Source organism: Scyliorhinus torazame, chromosome 16 (assembly GCF_047496885.1).
Source record: "Scyliorhinus torazame isolate Kashiwa2021f chromosome 16, sScyTor2.1, whole genome shotgun sequence".
In the NCBI taxonomy this organism is placed as follows: domain Eukaryota; kingdom Metazoa; phylum Chordata; class Chondrichthyes; order Carcharhiniformes; family Scyliorhinidae; genus Scyliorhinus; species Scyliorhinus torazame.
This window is the reverse complement of record NC_092722.1, coordinates 149,990,448-150,014,065: the sequence shown is the minus strand read 5'-3', so window position 1 is coordinate 150,014,065 and position 23,618 is coordinate 149,990,448. Positions and strand designations below refer to the sequence as shown.

Sequence of the window (23,618 nt, the reverse complement as noted above, 5' to 3'; positions counted from 1 at the left end):
TAGAGGTGGGAACCCTCACAACAATAAAGAAGTATTTAGTCTGTTACAACACCTTGATGGTCAATTCCATACCACTTGACCTGGAGTTTCAACACCAGTAAAATTTGATTTATTTAAATAACCAACATCTTTGGTTGAGTCCAATAAACAGAAATAAAATATTAATCAAATAAAAAAATAATAGTCAGTGATTCACAGGAATGACTTTCAGTCAATGTCTTTCTGAAGTGCAAGCCTCCAGTTTGGTGGTACTTTTCTTCCAAGCTTATGGTCTTCTCAGGCAAAGTTGTCTTCCTTGCAGACCAGCAACATTTCAGATTCACAGCAAAAGTTGTGCGAAACAGTCACTGCTTTCAAAACAACAGATCAGGGGCTGGATTCTCTGCCGGCGAGATGCTCAGTTTTGCCAGCAGCCTGGGGGTTTTCCGACGGCGTGGGGCTGCCCCACAATGGAAAACCCCATTGACCGGCCGGCGTAATGGAGCATCCCGCCGGTGTGCTGAAATAGAAATGTGGCACGGCGGGGCGGAGAATCCAGCCTCTGTTCTTTCACTTCAGTCTCTGTAGTGCAAGCTGCTGGTTTTGATACACTTGAAAGATCTTTAGCTTCCACCTACAGACATCAGGCACCAGAAAGAGAGGAAACTGCTCCCTTCACTTCTAAGATCTAATCACTTCTTGAAGAATCTCAGGAAGATCATCCAGCAGGACCAATCACTAACTATTGTCAGACAGAACACTTAGTTTGCCAGTTAATGAATCAAACTGATTCCCTCCAAAACCGGTTCCTCCCATCTACTTTGTGCCGAAGAGTCGGGCTACTCCGTCTCCCAAACATAAAGCCTGAGAATACAGTATCTTGGAAAGCAGGCTGTTTTAAACTTTGAGTCTCTGCTTTCTTCTCTCTACTTAAAGGCATGCCCCCATTATTGATCCACAGACCAAAACAGTAAAATAAAAGAAATGAAACAAAGAAAATAGACAGGAAGAACTCTCACAAGATCAACACTTAAAATGCCACAGCATACAAAGCTATGACAAAGTGCTGGAAAATAGCATTAAAGTAGATGGCCGCGCGATGGGCTGAAGATCCTCTTTCCGTGCAGTAAACTCACTATGAAATATTACCTGAGCTGAAGTGTGAAGAAAATACATCTTCCCTCTAATTATTATATAGTTCAGAAGTAATGACAGTTGTCAATGTATTAACTTCTGTGTGAATGCATGTCTGAAGTATGGATATAAATTGAATTTGATGGCATACCCATTGGCATGCCATCAAAAGCTCATGGTCCTGCTCTACCTTGGAAAACTTCAAAGCAATGTTGAGATATTTACTTTGTTTTAAAAGTGGTGCCGTGACTTTTATTTAGAGTGCTTTGTTGGGTACGACATAACGCACAGACCTTTTTCCAGTATAAGTGTATCTGGCACAGGGTATTTGGAAACAGTACCACCCGCAATATGATGTAAAGAAACACATGACCAGAGACGAGGCTCATCTATGGACTGGACAGAGACATGGGTAGAAACAAGCATGGCATTAGCTCCTGCTTTGGCTATACCCTGTATATATGTGCATAATAATGTGTTAACCAGTAAACAGCTACTAACCAACTATCTAAGACTCAGAACCTCTTTTGTGAAACCTGCTGAACACACAACATACAGAATTTTTCATTTTTTACTCTATTATTAAATGCTTTGAGAATGCTAAAAATGAAAAATATGACTATGATATTGATGCACAGAATAAATCTGTTTTCTGGTATAAATGAGGATGAAAGAAGCATTAAGATCTCTTTTCTGACTAATGGTCCTTTGTTAATCGAGTTCTGCTGATCTTAATTCAGTGCCTAGTGCGCTTACAGCACAAAACTAACTATAATTGAGACTAAATTATCAGTGTCACTCAGACAACCCTCAAGGTGGAAATTAGCAATATAAATATTTATTTGAGCAGACGTTGTATCAGTGATGTAACTTTAAAGAAGTTTCTAACTCAACTTCTGTTATGGCACTGAAGCAAAATATAATTTCAAAATCTTACAATTTCACACCAAGTAGACATTATTTGAACGCTGGTTGCAGTCTTCCACTTATGTGTTGAACTTTGTTTTGATATATTGAAGTAAGAATTTGTTGAGAATCCATTTTCACCTTTCAATTCAAACTGTCTTAGAATACTTACCAGTCCAATAGATTTTTAAAAATTCTTTGATTGGATGTGGATGTCGCTGATTAGGCCAGTATTTATTACCCATCCCTTGTTGTCCTTGAGAACTTGTTGGTGAGTTGCCTTCTTGAACCACTGCAGTCCACATGGTGTAGATCCACCCACAGTGTTGTTAGGGAGGGAGTTCCAAGAATTTGACCCAGTTTAAATGAAACTTCATTGGGAAATTTGAAAACAAACTGTACTATCTAATTAATGTCTCTGCTTTACTTCACAATGAATGAGTCCCTTAGCAGAAAGATCAGTTTATCAGAGATAAGTTTAATTTTACCCACCAACTGAAGGTTTTTTTGTTTTAATGGTTGAGGTTGGGGGGGGTCATTTTGAAATTTAAATGCCATTGTTTTTTGTCTACAACAGACAATTGTAGCTAAATTAAATTACTTATAACAGCCACGTGAAATACAGTAGTAAAATTAAGATGTAGCTGCATAAAACAACTTTTTTGTGCTGTTTAATTATTAGGGATTATTGATCAGTGAGCAAGTTTTATATATCTGGTTTGTTTACAGTGGACCTCCTGGGACTTTTGAAATGGCGGTCAAACACAAACTTGCTACAGCAGAACTTGAGACAGCTGATGAAAGTGGATGGAGAAGAGGTTGTTAAGGTAATTAGATTCCTTTGCAACTGATGCCCAAATCTCTGCAAGTCGGAAAAAGGCAAGCATGAACTGTGAAAAAAATTTATGGTAATAGGAAACTTTTTCAAATATTGCTGAAGCCATCTGTTACGCTTGCAGATAGATTTTAATTAAGGTGTCAAACTTGATGCAGTGGTAACACTTTTACTGGTAATCAGAAGGTAAATTCCCACAGCACACAATCCAGGATGACACTTCAGTGCAATACTGCGGGAGTACCAACATACAAATATACATGGGAACAAGAAGGCGATTCAACTTTCAAGCATGTTCCGCCATTTAATAAGATCATGGCTGATCTGATAGTAACCTAAAATCTGCATCCCATCTATCACCGATAATCTATCACCAAGAATCTATCCATCTTTGCCCTAAAAATATTAAAAGAATCTGCTTCCACCACCTTTTCAGAAAGAGTGTCCCAAAGACTCAACACTCTGAGAGAAAAAAATTTGGAGAAAGAATGAGAAGGCAAATTATTATTTAAATGGTGGGAGACTACAAACACCTGTAGCAGAAAGGAACTTGGAGATTCTTGTTCATGAAACGCAAAGAAAGGTCAGCACGGTAGCACGGTGGTTAGCACAGTTGCTTCACAGCTCCAGGGTCCCAGGTTCAATTCCCGGCTTGGGTCACTGTCTGTGTGGAGTCTGCACGTTATCCCCGTGTTTGCGCGGGTTTCCTCCGGGTGCTCTGGTTTCCTCGCACAGTCCAATGATAAATTGGCCATGATAAATTGCTCGTAGTGTCCAAAAAAGGTTAGGCGGGATTACGGGGATAGGGTGGAGACGTGGGCTTAAGTGGGATGCTCTTTCCAAGGGCTGGTGCAGACCCGATGGGCCAAATGGTCTCCTGCACTGCAAATTCTATGATTTTCTGATAGCACATAGGTGAAGAAGATAATAGGGAAGGAAAATTCCATGATGGCTTTTATTTCGAGAGTGCTGGGATATAAAAGCAAAGCGGTGTTGCTGCAACTGTACAAGGTAACAGTGAGGCGACATTTAGAATTTTGTGTATAGCTTTGGTCCTCTTATTTAAGGAAAGATATATTATCATTGGAGGCTCCACAGAGGAGGTTTACTAGGCTGATCCATTTATGGAGGGACTGCCATATGAGGAAAGATTATACAGCTTGGGTCTGTACTCCCTGGAGTTCAGAAGAATGAGTGGTGATATGGATGAAACATATATGATTCTCAGGGGGCTAGAGGATCCCAGGTTTGATTTCCAGCTTCGGTCACTGTCTGTGGTCTGCATGTTCTCCTCATGTCTGTGTTGATTTCCTCTGGTGCTCCGGTTTCTTCCCACAAGCCCCAAAGACGTGTTGTTAGGTGAATTGGGCATTCTGAATTCTCCCTCTGTATATCCGAAAAGGCACCGCAATGTGGCGACTAGGGGATTTTCACAGTAACTTCATTGCAGTGTTCATATAAGCTATTTGTGACAACAAAGATTATTAAATTTAAATTAAAATAACTACTGCTCTGGTCTGCTATCACCATCCCCATTCTGAAACCGATCTTTTTTATTAATTAGTATTGCCATTCCCCGGGCCCAGCTATCAAAACCCGAGTAGAAAACCTGACTTACACAACCCCTGCGGAGCGTAATATGCTCCCTCACCCGCAGGTGGGTCTCCTGCAAAAGCACCACACCGGCTCCCAAATTCTTCAAATGAGAGAAAACTCTTGCATGCTTAACTGCGTCCCCCTCGATCCCCAAACTCTGCACATTCCCAGTAACCAATCAAATCGGGAGAGTCTCACCCCTCTCTCCCTCCCCTTCAAGTCAGCCATTATCTTTACCACGAGGGATTATCTCCTCCATCTCTCATATTCGTGAAACTAGAGCCCACCCAAGATGGCAGCCAACCCCAGGCACCAGATGGGAAAAAGAACAATCCCAGTCACCATTTGCACTATATCACCCATTCCCCACCCCTTTCCTAGAAATCTCCCACCAACCTCCTCGCACAAACACCTCTCTCCTCCATCCCCTTCCCCCACCTTTTGCACCTTCTAGGCTCATCGAGATCTTCCTAAAGAGGTGCAGCAAGCAGTAGCCCCTCCCTCGCCACCTCACTCCCATTCACCAGCCAACCTCCACCTATTAAAGAGGTAGCCCCCCCCTCTCCTCCCGCCCCGTCAGAGCCCCTATCACAAAAATAAACAAATGAAGAAACCAGAAGCCGAAACCCTTTAACACCTTCCCATACTCGCACACTGTTTCAGAAGTCTTTCCAGTGCCTCCTTTATCGGGACCAATGCATCTTCTGCTGACATTTTGAGGGCCTCCAGCATCTCTTTCCCTTGCTTTTGGAAGTACTTGCCGAATTGTCTTTCAAATTCTACAATCATTACCTCTGTCGCCTTATCCACAATAATAGGTGCGACCCCACCCGATAGGCTTCCCTCAGCCATCTTTGATCCCCCTGGACTCCACACTTTGCTCAGCTCCTCAGAAGGGCTACTGCTCGCATCTTTCTTCACAATATTCTTGCTTACGCCTTTTGACATTTTTTCACAAAAGGTTCTCAAATGGGACAAGTCTGTCCACCGATTATCCCCAGGAACCAGATGAAAAGGACCAAAAACCAAGGACTCTAGTGGGAGCAACCTTGTTTGTGGCCTCCTTGTCGCCACTGGAAGTCGCCCAGATCGATACATTTTTAATCAGTGAAGGAATTAAGGGTTATGGAGATGAGGAAGAAAGTGGACTGAGTGAGTGTTGGATCAGCCATGATCTTATTAATTGGCAGAGCAGACTCAAATGGCCCATTCCTCTTCCTATTTCTTGTGGTTTATGGTCATCTCTGTTTTAAATGGGTGACCCCTTATTTTGAAACAGTGAACCCTAGTTCTAGATTCTGCCAGAAGAGGACATTTCCTCTCCACAGCCACCCTGTCAAGACCCCTCTGGATTTTACTCTTCTAAACTCCAGCAGTTAGAAAACTAGCTTGTCCAACTTTTCCTCATTAGATAGCTTTTCCATTCCTGGTATTTGGTTAATAAACCCAGTCTGAACTGCTCATGCCTTTACATCCCTCCTTAAGTAAGGAGACCAAACTGCACACAGTTTTCCAGATGTGCTTTCATAATCGCGAGTGGCTCGTAACACAGCCACCCTGTCAAGATCCCTCAGGATCATAAGAACATAAGAACTAGGAACAGGAGTAGGCCATCTGGCCCCTCGAGCCTGCTCCGCCATTTAATGAGATCATGGCTCATCTTTGTGGACTCAGCTCCACTCTCCGGCCCGTACACCATATCCCCGAATCCCTTTATCCTTTAGAAAGGCATCTATCTTTTTCTTAAAAACGTTGAAAGAAGGAGCCTCAACTGCTTCACTGGGCAAGGAATTCCAGAGATTCACAACCCTTTGGGTGAAGAACTTCCTCCTACACTCCGTCCTAAATCTACCTCCCCTTATTTTGAGGCTATGCCCCCTAGTTCTGCTTGCCCCGACCAGTGGAAACGACCTGCCCGCATCTATCCTATCTATTCCCTTCATAATTTTATATGTCTCAATAAGATCCCCCCGCATCCTTCTAAACTCCAATGAGTACAGTCCCAGTCTACTCAACCTCTCGTCATAATCTAATCCCCTCAACTCTGTAATCAATCTAGTGAATCTCCTCTGCACTCCCTCCAGTGCCAATATGTCCTTGCTCAGGTAAGGAGACCAAAACTGAACACAATACTCCAGATGCGGCCTCACCAACACTCTATACCCATATATGTTTCAATTAACACTGCACTGTTGCAAGTGCACTTGGGATGCGGCCTCATCAGGGTTATTAGGTGAACGTTTAAGATTGTTTGACACAATTGGAAGATGACAAGAAGATTGCTCCTGTGTCCTGGTCAGTATTTATTCTTCAACAATCATCAGGAGATTATCATTGCTGTTTTTGGGAATTAGCTCAGAGCAAATTGGCCGACATGTTTTCCTATATTACAACAATGACAACACTAAATAAGGGCTAATTCGCGGTGAAGTGTTTACCCATGTCCTGAGATCATGAAAAGCACATTGTAAATACCTGCATTGCTTTAGCTGATGTCACCCCATAATCCCTAAATGAATGCACTGTTTTGCGGAGTTAAAATTAGTTGATTAAAAAAGAAAATATTCAGACTTCCGGGGCGAAATTCTCCGTTATCGGCGGAGAGTCCGCCGATCGGCGCAAAAAACGGCGCAAATCCGACTTGCGTCACGTCGGAAAAATGGGTCGATAGTCTCCGGCCCGAAATGGGCTAGCAGCGACGTAACGGGATCCGCGCTTGCGCAGTGGTTCACGCCGTGCAGCGTCATATGCGCTGCACGGCGTGACGGCTCATAAGGCCGCGCTGCTCCCCCCCACCCGACCGGAACACCCGACCGCAACACCTGACTGGATGGCTGGCCGTCGCTCAGCCCCGAGGTTTGAGTCACGCGATGTAGAGGTGCTCCTGGACGCGGTGGAGCAGAGGAGGGACACCCTGTATCCCGGGCACGGCCGCAGAGTTGCCCCATGCCACAGCCGGCGTCTGTGGAGGGAAGTGGCAGAGGCCGTCACCTCTGTGGCCCTGACACCACGGACAGGCACCCAGTGCCACAAGAAGGTGAACGACCTCGTCAGAGCAGGCAGGGTGAGCCTCCCCCATATCCCCTCCCCCATATCCCCCCCCATATCCCCCCTCCCCATATCCCCCCTCCCCCATATCCCCCCTCCCCCATATCCCCCCTCCCCATATCCCCCCATATCCCCCCTCCCCCATATCCCCCTCCCCATATCCCCCCTCCCCCATATCCCCCCTCCCCATATCCCCCCTCCCCCATATCCCCCCTCCCCATATCCCCCCTCCCCATATCCCCCCTCCCCCATATCCCCCCTCCACCATATCCCCCCTCCCCCTTCCCAATATACCCCCCACCCCCATATCCCCCCCTCCCCCATATCCCCCCTCCCCCATAACCCCCCCTCCCCCATAACCCCCCCTCCCCCATATCCCCCCCTCCCCCATATCCCCCCTCCCCCATATCCCCCCTCCCCCATATCCCCCCTCCCCCATATCCCCCCTCCCCCATATCCCCCCTCCCCCATATCCCCCCTCCCCCATATACCCCCTCCCCCATATACCCCCTCCCCCATATACCCCCTCCCCCATATCCCCCCTCCCCACTGACCGTACACGAGGAAAGGGCCCTGGAACTGGCTGGCGGACCTGAGGACCGGGAGATTGCTGATGCAGAGGTCGGGGGCGTACTAGCGAGTGAGCCACCGACAGCCCGTCCCCATATCCCCCGTCCCCTATATCCCCCTCCCCCGTATCACCTGATCACTGCCTGATGTCTAACCATGCATGCTTCATTGTGTGTCGCAGGACCAAACGTCCAGGCACCCATCCCCGCAGATGCAGACCGCCCGCAGGATGCCCCATCTGAGACCACAGGAGACGGAGAGACCCGCACCCTCCAGCATGCGACGCCCGCAGGATGCCCCTCGGAGACCACAGGAGACGGAGAGACCCGGACCCTCCAGCATGCGACGCCCGCAGGATGCCCCTCGGAGACCACGGGAGACGGAGAGACCCGGACCCTCCAGCATGCGACGCCCGCAGGATGCCCCTCGGAGACCACGGGAGACGGAGAGACCCGGACCCTCCAGCATGCGACGCCCGCAGAATGCCCCTCGGAGACCACGGGAGACGGAGAGACCCGGACCCTCCAGCATGCGACGCCCGCAGGATGCCCCTCGCACACCACGGGAGACGGAGAGACCTGGAGCAACAGGGAGACGACACCCCCTGTCACGTGCGGGAGCGACCACCCAGCGAAGAGGGGGGCAGCCACAGGCCCCCGTCACATCCGAGCCAGGACACCACTACCCAGGACACCACTACCCAGGACACCACTACCCAGGACACCACTACCCAGGACACCCCTACCCGGGACAGCACTACCCAGGAAGACAAAATACCGGACAGTGACCCCTCTGGGGGGTCGGAGAATGACGCCCCCGATGCGGCGGCATGAAGTAGCGGCTGCATCTCGGGTGGCTCCTGGGCTGGCTCCGGCACTTTGGGCTTATCTGCTTAACTTGCAAGTAATTTCTTCAACAGGATTTGAGGGCCCGGCAGAATAATCAGCTGAAAAGCATGCAATGTTGAAATTGACATCGAAGAGGGGCAGAAGGGTGAAATTAAAAATGTCAAGCCCGAACAAGGACGCATTAAAGTTGGTGGGCGAAGTGGCATGCCGATCACCCTCAATACGATGGCAGGGGTGCTAGCGAGAGAATTTAAAGTTTGGTGGAGAAATGGATGAGTGCTTCAAGAAACATGGCCAGAAATGTCAGGCTTCATTTAAAACCAAGGTGGAGGAAGCTTTGGGCCCAGTCAGAGAGCAACTGAACAAGACAGCTAAAGCGGTCGGTGCCAGGGGTACGTTCCGTGGCCCCTGCGCCACCCCCTGACGGGTGGCCACCGGGTTGGGAGGGGACATGGCGGAAGGTGGAGATGGGGGGTGTGGGCACCCATACGGCTGGTGAACTCTGCAGAACCTTGGGCGAAGGTGGGTGGTCAGTGGGTGCGCAGAAAGATGGCTGCCTTGCAACCGCCCCAATCCCGTGGGGGGCACCCCGGCCGCTTGGCCTGTTCCCCCGTCACCCCACCACAGGCAGCCCGGTCTGTGTCTGGCCCGTCATCCCACAGACGCTGTTCTCCGTGTCATACCTCCTCTCTCTTTCCCTCATCAGCCATGACACCCGTTTCATGATTTTTAAAAGCAGAAGTTAACAGTGCCGTCGGGAACTCGGACCATCAGATGAGGAGAATCGCGGAGGCCCAAAGAATACTGGATCGTGCCCAATAATGATGTTCAAACGGTGTTTACTGTAGGTGCGTTCTGGAACGCATTGACACCATTGTCGAGGTGATGGAGAATTGCGTTTAGACGTCAAATCGGTGCCAGCTGCTATTTTGGTGTAGGAATCTATTCTCCGCCCAATCGCTTTTCCCGATTCCGGTGTCGGCCAACGGAGAATCCTGCCCTACATCTTTCAAAGCTCATGTCGAGCTGGACGCAAGGAGGGAGTGGCAAATGCTAATAGACAATATTACAGAGATAGATCGTAAGTATACGGACAGTCCATCCCCAGAACTATTAGCGGAGAAGGAAAAGCTACAAACGCAGTGTAATCCGATCACTACAGATAGGGTGGTGCAACAGCTGAGGCGAGGTGAAGGGGCTATTTATGAATATGGGGACAAAGCAAGTCAGCTTCTGGCATATCAACTGAGGAAACAGGATGCTCAGAGGAAGATTGCTCACATTAGGGCACGAAATTGAGGCTGGTCTCTGATCAGGCGAAAGTAAAGAGGTATTTAAGACCTTTTACCAATAATTATTAATATCCGAACATAGAACATAGAATATACAGTGCAGAAAGAGGCCATTCGGCCCGTCGAGTCTGCACCGACCCACTTAAGCCCTCACTTCCACCCGATTCCCATAACCCAATAACCCCATCTAACCTTATTGGACACTAAGGGCAATTTAGCATGGCCAATCCACCTAACCTGCACGTCTTTGGACTGTGGGAGGAAACCGGAGCACCCGGAAGAAACCCATGCATACATAGGGAGAACGTGCGGACTCCGCACAGACAACGACCCAACGGGGAATTAAACCTGGGACCCTGGCACTGTGAAGCCATAGTGCTATCCACTTGTGCTACCGTGTTGCCCAATGTAAATGAAAAGAAGCAAAAGCTGCCGAGACTTGTATATTTTCCGCGGGGTGGGAAAAATTGCGTGGAATTCCTGAGTGAGTTGGATGAAGAGTTACGAGAGGACCTTGAATCTCTGCTGGAGCTGGATGAGATCAAGCAGGCGCCGAAATTGATGCACTTGAGGAAAGCACCAGAACCCATCAGGTTCCTGGAGGAATTCTATAAAGAATGTCTTAGCCTTTCCAGTGTTAGAAATAGTCAGGGACTCCTTGGAGAGAGGTGCTTTACCACAGAAACTAAGACAGGTTTGGATTTCTTTGCTCTTGAAAAAATACAAAAACTGTGGGTCGTATCGACTGATCTCTCTGTTAAATGCGAATGCAAAACTGTTAGCGAAGGTGTTGGTGTTACAACCGGAACCTTATATCCAGTTATAATATCAACGGGGATCGTAACAAGAGGAACAACATTTTTCATGATGCGATCTAAAATTCCTCCCATATCTTGAATACTCTCAGCAATGGTTGCAAGATATTTGTTATTTCTTTAGCCTGCTTTTTCTATAACTAAATTTTATGGGGAGGGTGGTGGTGGTGTAGTGTTATTGCCACTAGACTGGTAATCCAGAGTAATGCTCTGGGGACCCAGGTTCAAATCTCACCACTGCAGATGGTAAAATTTGAATTCAATAAAAATCTGCAATTAAAAGTCTAATAATGACCATGAAACCATTGTCGGTTGTCGTAAAAAAACATCTGGTTCACTAATGTCCTTTAGGGAAGGAAATCTTCATCCTTACCTGGCCTGGCCTACATGTGACTCCAGACCCACAGCAAAGTAGTTGACTCTTAACTGCCACTGCAATTAGTGATGGGCAATAAATGCTGGCCTATCTGCAATGAACGAATTTTAAAAAACTACAGTTTGGTCCATAAATGGTCTGTCCTTAGCTCAGTTTTTCTTTGTGTTCAATAATTTTCTAAATGGAAATGCAGGGCTCTAAATCATTTCTCCCTGTACCTGCATACTCTTTAAAATGGAAACATTCAGTTCACATTGCTCCTTCTCAATTTTGCTTACATCTATCACTTCACACTTCTCACAGAATCCTACAAGAAGAAGGCCATTCGGCCCATCGAGCCTACACTAACCTTCTGAATGAGCACCCCACCAAGGCCCACTCCCCCACCCTAGTCTGCAACCCCATAACCCTATCTAACCTTTTGCACACTTATGGACAGTTTAGTATGGCCAATCTTTGGATTGTGGGAGGGAACTGGAGCACCTGGAGTAAACTCATGCTGACACGGGGAAAATGTACAATCTCCACACAAACAGCCACCCGAGGCTGGGACTGAGCCCGGGTTCCTAGCGCTGTGAGGCAGCAGTGCTAACCACTCTACCACCGTGCTGCCCCACATTAATTTCAGTTACTCTTTCAGATTTGCAATTTTTTTTCTGGATAGTCAAGAGTATCTGCTTTGCATTTCTATGTAACGTTCAGTGGCATTGGACCTGCTCCAAACTGAACACAAGTGCATGTCATAATTCACTTGAAAGGTTTCATATTGACAATGTTTGAACATGATTCATTTATGATTCTTATGATTCATCTTTAAAAAAGCTTGAGCCCTGGCCTTCTGAGAAGGAATATTCTAGTTCCAGGTTAAGTGCTTTCAAGAGAGATTGCTAAAAACAGATGTCATGATCTGTAGACATGCAGATAATGATATACAAACAGGCAGCTAATGAACACAGAGAACAGGACATGACCAATGAGCAGGCAGGACACTCGGGTGGTATCTCACTATAAAAGGCACGAGGCACTCACACTCTGCCTCTTTCCACTGATGAACATCTACAGAATGAGTCAGGGTGTATGTACAGTATCACACCTCCAGCACGTGGCTAAGAGCTAGTCTGGTTCAGTCAGACAGTAACCACACTTAGGTTAGCAGAGAGTCGAACTCATAGAGAACTGTGCTACTGGTTCAATAAATCAGATTGAACTAACTTCAAGGTCTGGAGTATCTTTTGGTTAAAGCTGCATCCAGTTGCAGCCTGTTTTATCCCAGAGTACATAACACATCAACAGATTGTACCAGTTGATCAGTGTGCTCGACTGATTCGTACGAGCAGGAATCATTGTTCTAGTTCAAGCTTTGCTAAACACTTCAGTCCAGATCATGAAGACTGAACCTTGATTTCCTGTGACTTGAAACCTGTTGATGAGTTCATGTGCCCAGGTTTGATATTTAACCTCTTAAGTATTGGATCTAGTATGCTGGAGATAGGGACATTGTGCATTGTACACTATCAAAAAGGGAAAAAATACCATGTCAGGATGATTGCAGGTGGAAAAAGCCATAAGTAAGCAACTGCATTTTGAATTTGATTTCCACAGAAATTTGATAATGGTTGAGAGTAGTGCCTGCCATCTCAGGCAATCGTATAAAGGAAAGAGGCAATACAAATCCAATGGGAGGACAGCAGGGATGATAAAGTTACAATGTATTTGGGGTATTCATGATGGAATATTCACTTGAGCAGAGAAGTAGGTGCAAATCTGATAGCAATGCTTAAGATTATGTAAAAGGGTTTTAAACAGGAAATAGTGAGAGATTATTTTGTAGAAATCAGTAAAAAAATAAGTTATCGCGAGTAATTTAAGGGGAAAGTTAGATATTAGAATGTGGAAGGGAGATGGTGGCGTAGGGTTATTGTTACGGTTAGTAATCCAGGTACCCAGGGTAATGCCCTGGTGTCCCAGGTTCAAATCCTACCACGGCAAATGGTGAAATTTGAATTCAATATAAATCTGGAATTAAAACTCTTAATGGTGGCCATGAAACCATTGCTGATTGTTGTAAAAAAAAACATCTGGTTCACTCATGTCCTCAGGGAAGGGAATCTGCTGCCTGTCTATGTTCTATAGTATAGATGGGCTTTAGAGTGGTTTCACAGGTCGGCGCAACATCGAGGGCCGAAGGGCCTGTACTGCGCTGTAATGTTCTATGTTCTACCCAGTCTCGTCTACATGTGATTCCAGACCCTTGCAGTGATGCAGTTGACTCTTAGCTGCCCCCACCAGTTCAAGGGCAGTTAGGATTAGGCAACAAATGCTGGCCCAGCCAGTGAGACCCACATCCCAAGAACGAATAAAAAAAAATATATATTATCCCAAGTGGTTATTTTTTCAAATAAATTTAAAATACCCAGTCTGTTTTTCCAATTAAGGGGCAATTTAGCATGGTCAATCCACCTACCCTTTGGGTTGTGGGGGTGAGACCCAAGCAGACACGGGGAGAATGTGCAAACTCTTCACGGACAGTGATCCTGGGCCGGCATGAAACCAGGGTCCTCGACATGGCTACTGAAGCCAAGTCAATTGTGACAGTTGAGCAGAAGCTAGATTTTCAGAAAAATTTGAAGAATATAAGAAATGAGCGGCAAAATTGGAATGGAGTGAAACTACCACTAGCATAGCCATGATGGTCCAAATGGCTACTTCCAGCATTCAAATTTCAGTGACATTAGAAATGCAATGAAAAATAGTGCAGAGCATCAGATTTTGTTTACTTGGATAGGTGATGTTCCACCAAACATTTGGGTTCTTTGTCACATGATAGTATCTGAACATAAAAGAAAAGAAAGAAGAATAAGCACCTGATATTGTATTCATTTTCAGGTATTCAAGTCTAAATGTTTTTCTTTCAGTTTTTGCAAGATACACTTGATGCACTTTTCAACATCATGATGGAGAATTCTGACAGTGACACTTTTGACACATTAGTTTTTGATTCTTTGGTAAGTTTCAGTTTTGTAGTTGGTTTCCTTTAATTCTAATCCTGTTAAGGAATCAAAAATTATGCTAGTTATAATTGAGTGGTTCTTTAATCATTAATCTGTGAATAATATTCTTTGTGATTGATTAAAAATATACTTGGCTATAATTTCACTTAATTTGACTGTAATTTGTCTCCTTTCTATTGTAGACTAAGTGATACTAATATGCATATTTTGAATATTAAGAATTGGAGTGGCTTATTATTGAGTGCTAAAGGGATTATGTTTTTATTATTTCCTAAACTAATGTTATAAATATGGTCATTTTCTGAATGGAACCTGTCACTTTATTAGTATTTGTAAGGATACAGTATAGAGTTTAAATTTAAGTCTCCTGTTTGTACTTGTCATAGGCACATGGAGAATTTGGAACAAGCAGAGTGCAATACAGAGAAGATTTGTCAATGTTTAATTTTATTTGACACCCCCGTCCCTTTTGAATCAATTTACAGATTGTTGTGTTTTCAGAAAATGATTTGCATCAATGATTTCTTTATTGCATTTACATTTTTGTTATATATGTTGTAAGCTTTATTATAACCTTATTCTGAAATTATATGAATTACTCACTTTGCATTCTTTTAAAAGATAATCAATAATCTTAAGCTGAAAATAAAATTGAAATTTGTCCGCTAGCTTGCCTTAAATTGGTGTTGAACAATAGACCAGTAGGTCCAGCTGGAAGCTGTAGAAAATACTGTAGTTGCGCTGATGCTACAGTATTCATAGAATCTCTACAGTGCAGAAGGAGGCCATTTAGCCGATTAAATCTGCACTGACCCTCTGAAAGTGCACCTGCCCTAATCCCGTAATCCCTTAACCTCACCTAACCACATTTTTGAATACTACGGGCAATTTAGCCTGGCCATGCTCCTTACCTGCACTTCTTTGGACTGTGGGAAGAAACCAGAGCACCCAGAGGAAACCCATGCAAACATGGGGAGAATGTGCAGATTCCGCACAGACAGTTACCCACGGCCAGAATTGAACCCAAATCCCTGGTGCTGTGAGGCAGCAGTGCTAACCACTGTGCCTCCATTTCGCCCATTCTTATAGCACAGGATGATGCTATTGGGCCAGGCTTCATGATAGAGCAGTTTACTTAATGTCACTTGTTTACCTTCTCCCTGTAGCCCTGTCCATCGTTTCTGATACATTCTGGGAAATTAGGATCTGCTTTCAGTTAGCAGAATCAATGCTTTTGATAAAACAACTGTTAATTGAGGAGAAAAACATTTGAATGTATCAATTCTCCCGCGGATGGATATGGCTGGCACGAGGGGACATAACTTTAAACTGAGGGATAATAGATATAGGACAGAGGTCCGAGGTAGGTTCTTTACGCAAAGAGTAGTGAGGCCGTGGAATGCCCTACCTGCTACAGTAGTGAACTCGCCAACATTGAGGGCATTTAAAAGTTTATTGGATAAACATATGGATGATAATGGCATAGTGTAGGTTAGATGGCTTTTGTTTCGGTGCAACATCGTGGGCCGAAGGGCCTGTACTGCGCTGTATTGTTCTATGTTCTAATTCTTCCACCTGTTTTGTATGGTATGTTCTCTTGCTTGACCGTTCCCAAATGGTCGTTTTCTGAAGTTCTTGGCAGTTTCTTGGTAATTTCCTTAACTGTTCAGTTACAATCGGTGCTATCGACCCTAATGAGGACAGTGCCTCAGCACGCAAGATTAGCTGTGTGTTTCCCATGTTCGGAACGCTGAGAAGCACCCCACTATTTCACACCCATCTGAATAGATCGGTGGCCTCAGTGGGAAACTCCTCGACGAGGGGACAAACTTAGGCCTGTTTCCTGCACTTAAGAGCTCCGCTCGCTGGAACTCCTCAGCGCAGCGAGAGATCGAGATGTCGATCTCGCGAGCCCCCGATGTCCCCCCCGCCCACCCCACCCCAAACCCAACTCGCTATTAGTGGGTCCTCAGGCCCTACCTGGCCCAATCACCGCTGCTTGACACTTGGAAATGCCAGCCTGGCACCCTGGCAGTGCCACTTGGGTACCAGGATGGCAGTGCCAGGATGCCCAGGTGACATTAGCAGTGCCAAGGTACCACCCTGCCCGGAATGCACCTGGGGGCCTCCAATCCCCTGGGAGATCCCTATGAGTGCTGTTCTGTCTGGGCACTTTTTGTGGAGACCAGTACTGAACGGCGCTAGGAGACCTCCAAGAGATCCCACGCCATGGGTAGATCTTAGGAATGCATATTAGAGTGAGACTAGCTGTCTCACTCTAATATGCAGAGTTGCCAGAAAGTGATCCCACCCACAATGGGCAGAATTCACATGTTAGACCTCGCGAGGTGTGGTGAGCTGAGTAGATCCTGGAAGTGGATCCCACTATGCTTTTCAGGTGCAACGTGACTGGTAGATCCCACCCTATGTGTTATTATTTTACTTTGATCAAGAAAATGTTGCAGCTGGAGAAAGGTGAAGTGAATTTGGAATATGCTTAGGGATTTACGGAACAGAAATGGCTTGTAGGATTTTTAAAAAGGTAGCAAAATATGGAGGGTCAGGTCATAACTGGGAGTTGGCTGAGCACGTTGGGGAGCCAAAGAGAGACCTTGGTGGGTTAGCAGTATATTCAGAAGCTGGTATTCCTTTCCTCACCCCTCTCCTTGTACTCTACCTCTCTTTCCTGCTTTAAGATGTTACTTGAACCTGCTTTTTTGATAAAGCTTTAGGTCCCCGTCACAATATCTCCTTCTCTGGCTCAATCAAATTTGTTTGATAAGGCTTGTAATGTGCCTTGGGACATTTTGCTAATTAAAGGTGCTGGGTGAATGCACATCTGGTTGTATATGGCTGTTTACTGCAGGTTTTATTTATTTTACATTTATCTTAAACAACAGAATTATTTGTTTGACTTTTTGTTCACAAAATAATATTGAAATTTGGTAAAATTAATTTTAAATCAATTATAGTATTTGGTGTTTCTAGAGTCAATTTATTGTTGTATTTTTGTTATTCCGTGCAGTGAACCAGCCAGCTATAACTCAAGTTACAGGCTCAGTAAGTGAATGCTGTTTATTTCCCCAAAATGCAGGTATTTATTATTGGACTGATTGCTGATAGAAAATTCCAGCATTTCAACCCTGTCCTTGAAACCTATATCCGAAAACACTTCAGTGCAACCTTGGCTTACACGTAAGTGTTTCATGTGGTCTGTTCCTTAAAATCTGCAAGAAATTTAATGCATTCTGATTAGTTGTCTTTTTGCTAGTGTTTGTGTAAAAGTATATGTAAAATCTGGAAAATACTCAGAAGATCTGGCAGCGTCAGTGGAGAGAAAAACAATACTGTTTCAAGTCAAAAATGACGAAGAGTCATATTCTACTCAAAATGTTAACTCTGTTTCTCTCCACAGCTGCTGCCAGACCTGCTGAGTATTTCCAGTGTTTTGTTTTTATTTCAGATTTCTGCAGTAGTGTGCTTATAGGTAAAATGTTTTGCTCCTTCCCCAGTGAAAGATATCCACAGGATATGCATGGCCTCTTTGTTTCATGCAGGATGTGCATGTCCTCTTTGTTTCATACTCATACTCATCAGAATGGTTTGTTGATTCACTTGAAGTTATTCTGACGATCATTGAATATCTGGAAGCCGACTGCTGTGACGAAGTGTCCCCAGCTCAATTTCTGCCAATGCAAATGCACCTTAATGTAAATCTTCCAGCTATTGTGGCTGGCTGTGTTGTGGCTGACTCCCAAATGAGGATTAAAAATTAGTTGAGTCAGCCTTCTGTCTATAATCTCCCTGCATTGGAAAATTGTTAGTGTTGAAGTCTCTCTTAAAAAGCAGCGATTTATGCAAGACAGGCTGCTCATACCTGCCCTTACCAAACTTGCCATGACTATAGACTGAGGAGTAGCAACTTGGATGCATAACAGATCTGCCTTCACATCTGCGATTCACCAGGAAACCAATTAAAAAGCATATGTTATTTATTTGAGCTGAACATTCGAATAAGATCAAGAACGATGGCCCTGCCTATATTGTGAAGATGACCATAGCCTTGAATGTTTACGCAACCAGATGTGTCAAATCAGTTAATCTAGAATGTAAAAATGCATACTGGAGGTGATGGATGTCTTTTGAGATAGCACCCCCTTTGTTCCCCTCAATGGGGGTTTGATCCGGTGGTGGGTTGTACACATCAGCTGGCTGGGGAGTAGTCCAAAGCCTGCATCCGATACCCCTGCATCACCTTGTTAGGAAAACAAAATTAGTCTCAAGCAATTTATATTGGCAAACATTAGAAATAAGGTTAAGGTTTAAGTGTGTTTAATTTAATGTTTCTGTGCCTGGAAAGGTAAACCCTAAAGTTGGATTCATGCTGGACAAAGGTGTTTGTATGAGTGGGGGTTGATTAAGTTCCAACTGTATTTCTATTGTCCTTAGAGAGGGCTATGAAGGATAAATAAAACGCATACGCATGTGGGTGTTGCTGAGCGACTGGGGCTTTGTAAGGTAGAGAAGTTTTTAAGTTTTAGTTAGCTAATTTGATTGCAGTTTAAGATAGGCAGTGAGAGAGAACGGAACTGTCACAGCTCTGTTACAAGCAGTTGGTTTAAATGGCTAGAGAGGGAACATCTCTCTTGGCTTAGCGAGAAGAAAACCCATAGCATGGAATAATGGTTAAGAAAACAAGTGCAGAGATCCAAAGCCAGCTCAGAAGATCAGAAAGAAATGAAGAGGATTTTCAAGGACGTCTGAGATTGCAGGTTAGAGAACAGATCACTGTTCAGTAAAGACAGACAAAGCTGAGAACAATGCTGCGATGCCAGGAAAATATCTGAAGTGATTTTCAGGTTTATGAGATTTTACTACAGCCTGTGGAAAATGAGTTTAAAAAAAACTTTGGAAATTGGTGGCCGGATCTTTGAGTTTGTGTAAAAGCAGTTGAGACAAAGGAAACCTAAAAGTGGGTGGGGTGAAATGCTGGACTGGAATTGCTGTTAAAAGTGCAACGGAAGCTGTGTTTCAAAGTGTCATTTGGAAAACCTGGTCTGGAATTCGGAATGGAAACTGCGAAGGAAAGCATTATGAGAGAAGATTTTAAAGCGTGTTTTTGAGAGTGGAGTTCAGAAACTCTCACGGGACAATCATCTGAGGTGATTCGGCAGAGACATTCACAAACATTCACTTGAGGTTCAGAGTGGAGAGTGTATTTTCCCAGTCATCTTGTTCTTTAAAAGGGATTTTTGTTAATGAGACCATTGTAGATCAAGATGTACTTTGTGACTTCCGGGTGCGGCGATGACCAGCTGAGTCGCACGTTTCGGCAGCTCCCGGTGAAACGGACTTTTGGGCTCTTGATAGGAGCCCCAACGGCAATTTTGACGGCTAAAAACACTGTGCGGTAAACCAGAAGGGAATCCCCCCTGGATACGGATGAAAAAAGGAGGAGAAAGTGGCCGGATTGCAGTGGATCCTTTAGAACAGCGGCAAGGAAGGCAAGCAAAAACCAAGATGGCGTCGGAAGGTGGCAGTTTAACATGGGGCCCTGAACAACAAGAGTTCTTGAAATGCTGTGTGGAAGAGCTCAAAAAGGAAATGAAGAAAGAGCTGTTGGCCCCGATACTACAGGCGATCAAAGGGCTAAAGGAGGAACAAAAGACCCAGGAGCGGGAGCTTTGGGTCGTGAAGGCAAAGGCAGCCGAGAATGAGGACGATATACAGGGCCTGGTGGTGAAGACGGAGACGCATGAGGCACATCAGAAACGATGTGTGGAAAGGTTGGAGGCACTGGAGAACAACACAAGGAGGAACAACCTGAGGATTCTTGGTCTTCCTGAAGGTGTGGGGGGAGCAGACGTCGGGGCATATGTGAGCACGATGCTGCACTCGTTAATGGGAGCGGAGGCCCTGGCGGGTCCGTTGGAGGTGGAGGGAGCATACCGAGTGATGGCGCGAGGGCCGAGAGCAGGAGAAATTCCCAGAGCCATAGTGGTGAGATTCCTTCGTTTTAAGGATAGAGAAATGGTCCTTAGATGGGCAAAGAAAACTCGGAGCAGTAAATGGGAGAACGCGGTGATCCGCGTTTATCAAGACTGGAGTGCGGAGGTGGCGAGAAGGAGGGCGAGCTTTAATCGGGCCAAGGCGGTGCTTCATAAAAAGAAGATAAAATTTGGAATGCTGCAACCGGCAAGACTGTGGGTCACATATCGAGGGAGGCACCACTACTTTGAGATGGCGGATGAAGCGTGGACTTTTATTGTGGAAGAAAAACTGGAATGAGCGGGTTATTAAAAAGAACGTTTGAACAAAGTGGTGGGGCGAATGTGGGGGGCAAAGAGGGGGGTTAAAAAGGGGGGAAAGAGGAGTTTTATGTACTAATCCTGCGATGTGGTAACTTTTCTCTCTCCCACAGGTGGTGATGGGGGAGGAGGGGAGGTGGAGGAGATGGGGTGTTGGCCATTGGGGGCGTGGCCAAGGGAGAAGCGCGGGCCTGGTTCCCGCGCTATGATAATCATGGCGGGAATAGAGAAGCAGGAAGGAGGGGGCGTCGCACGGTGCGAGCCGAGGTCACGGGGGGAAGCCGAGGTCGGCCAGAGTTTGCTGACTTCTGGGAGCAACATGGGGGGAGTAATTACGCTAGCGGGGGGGGGGGTGGTGGGAGGGGGGAATTACTGGGTTGCTGCTGCTGGGGAGAGGGGGGAGCTGGTATGGGAGGGGATGGGCGGGGGGGCACCGCCTGGGGGAGATACAGCTGCGTGGGAACCGGGTGAGGAGCTGGAAAAAGGGGATGGCTAATCGACAAGGGGGGGGTAGGAAGCCCCCCAACCCGGCTGATCACGTGGAACGTGAGAGGGCTGAACGGGCCGATAAAGAGGGCACGGGTACTCGCACACCTTAAGAAACTTAAGGCAGATGTGGTTATGTTACAGGAAACGCACCTGAAACTGATAGACCAGGTTAGGCTACGCAAAGGATGGGTGGGGCAGGTGTTCCATTCGGGGCTAGATGCGAAAAACAGGGGGGTGGCTATATTAGTGGGGAAGCGGGTAATGTTCGAGGCAAAGACTATAGTGGCGGATAACGGGGGCAGATACGTGATGGTGAGTGGCAAACTACAGGGGGAGACGGTGGTTTTGGTAAACGTATATGCCCCGAACTGGGATGATGCCAATTTTATGAGGCGGATGCTAGGACGCATTCCGGACCTAGAGATGGGAAAGCTGATAATGGGGGGAGATTTTAATACGGTGTTGGAACCAGGGCTGGATAGGTCGAAGTCCAGGACTGGAAGGAGGCCGGCAGCAGCCAAGGTACTTAAAGATTTTATGGAGCAGATGGGAGGTGTAGACCCGTGGAGATTTAGCAGACCTAAGAGTAAGGAGTTCTCGTTTTTCTCCTATGTCCATAAAGTCTACTCGCGAATAGACTTTTTTGTTTTGGGAAGGGCGTTGATCCCGAAGCTGAGGGGAACGGAGTATACGGCTATAGCCATTTCGGATCACGCTCCACACTGGGTAGACTTGGAGATAGGGGAGGAAACAGGAGGGCGCCCACCCTGGAGAATGGACATGGGACTAATGGCAGATGAGGGGGTGTGTCTAAGGGTGAGGGGGTGCATTGAAAAGTACTTGGAACTCAATGATAATGGGGAGGTCCAGGTGGGAGTGGTCTGGGAGGCGCTGAAGGCGGTGGTTAGAGGGGAGCTGATATCTATTAGGGCACATGAAGGAAAGCAGGAGGGTAGGGAAAGGGAGCGGTTGTTGAAAGAACTTCTGAGGGTGGACAGACAATATGCGGAGGCACCGGAGGAGGGACTGTACAGGGAAAGGCAAAGGCTACATGTAGAATTTGACTTGCTGACTACGGGCACTGCAGAGGCACAATGGAGGAAGGCACAGGGTGTACAGTACGAATATGGGGAGAAGGCGAGCAGGTTGCTGGCACACCAATTGAGGAAAAGGGGAGCAGCGAGGGAAATAGGGGGAGTGAGGGATGAGGAAGGAGAGATGGAGCGGGGAGCGGAGAGAGTGAATGGAGTGTTCAAGACATTTTATAAAAAATTATATGAAGCTCAACCCCCGGATGGGAGGGAGAGAATGATGGGCTTCTTGGATCGGCTGGAATTTCCCAAGGTGGAAGAGCAGGAAAGGGTGGGACTGGGAGCACAGATCGAGGTAGAAGAAGTGGTGAAAGGAATTAGGAGCATGCAGGCGGGAAAGGCCCCGGGACCGGATGGATTCCCAGTCGAATTCTATAGAAAATATGTGGACTTGCTCGCCCCGGTATTGACGAGGACCTTTCATGAGGCAAAGGAAAGGGGACAACTGCCCCCGACTATGTCTGAAACAATGATATCGCTTCTCTTAAAGAAGGAAAAGGACCTGTAGACCTATTTCCCTCCTAAATGTAGATGCCAAGATCCTGGCCAAGGTAATAGCAATGAGAATAGAGGAATGTGTCCCGGGGGTGGTCCACGAGGACCAAACTGGGTTTGTGAAGGGGAGACAGCTGAACACGAATATACGGAGGCTGTTAGGGGTAATGATGATGGCCCCACCAGAGGGGGAAACGGAGATAGTAGTGGCGATGGATGCCGAGAAAGCATTTGATAGAGTGGAGTGGGATTATTTGTGGGAGGTGTTGAGGAGATTTGGTTTTGGAGAGGGGTATGTTAGATGGGTGCAGCTGTTGTATACAGCCCCAGTGGCGAGCGTGGTCACGAATGGACGGGGATCTGCATATTTTCGGCTCCATAGAGGGACAAGGCAGGGATGCCCTCTGTCCCCATTATTGTTTGCACTGGCGATTGAGCCCCTGGCGATAGCGTTGAGGGGTTCCAAGAAGTGGAGGGGAGTACTTAGGGGAGGAGAAGAACACCGGGTATCTTTGTATGCGGACGATTTGCTACTATACGTGGCAGACCCGGCGGAGGGGATGCCAGAAATAATGCGGATACTTGGGGAGTTTGGGGAATTTTCAGGGTATAAATTGAACATGGGGAAAAGTGAGTTGTTTGTGGTGCATCCAGGGGAGCAGAGTAGAGAAATAGAGGACCTACCATTGAGGAAGGTAACAAGGGACTTTCGTTACCTGGGGATCCAGATAGCCAAGAATTGGGGCACATTGCATAGGTTAAATTTAACGCGGTTGGTAGAACAAATGGAGGAGGATTTCAAGAGATGGGATATGGTATCCCTGT

The 23,618-nt window shown here is 46.2% G+C and overlaps 1 protein-coding gene across 1 annotated transcript in view; it reads left to right on the top strand.

Moving 5' to 3' along the window:
• dock1 (dedicator of cytokinesis 1) overlaps nucleotides 1-23,618 on the top strand; it is an 850,868-nt gene that overhangs the window by 131,726 nt on the left and 695,524 nt on the right. The window contains exons 16-18 of the mRNA XM_072479204.1: nucleotides 2,749-2,846; nucleotides 14,315-14,404; nucleotides 17,505-17,605. Of these exons, the coding sequence (XP_072335305.1) occupies nucleotides 2,749-2,846; nucleotides 14,315-14,404; nucleotides 17,505-17,605 (289 nt within the window). The remainder of the gene's footprint in view (nucleotides 1-2,748; nucleotides 2,847-14,314; nucleotides 14,405-17,504; nucleotides 17,606-23,618) is intronic.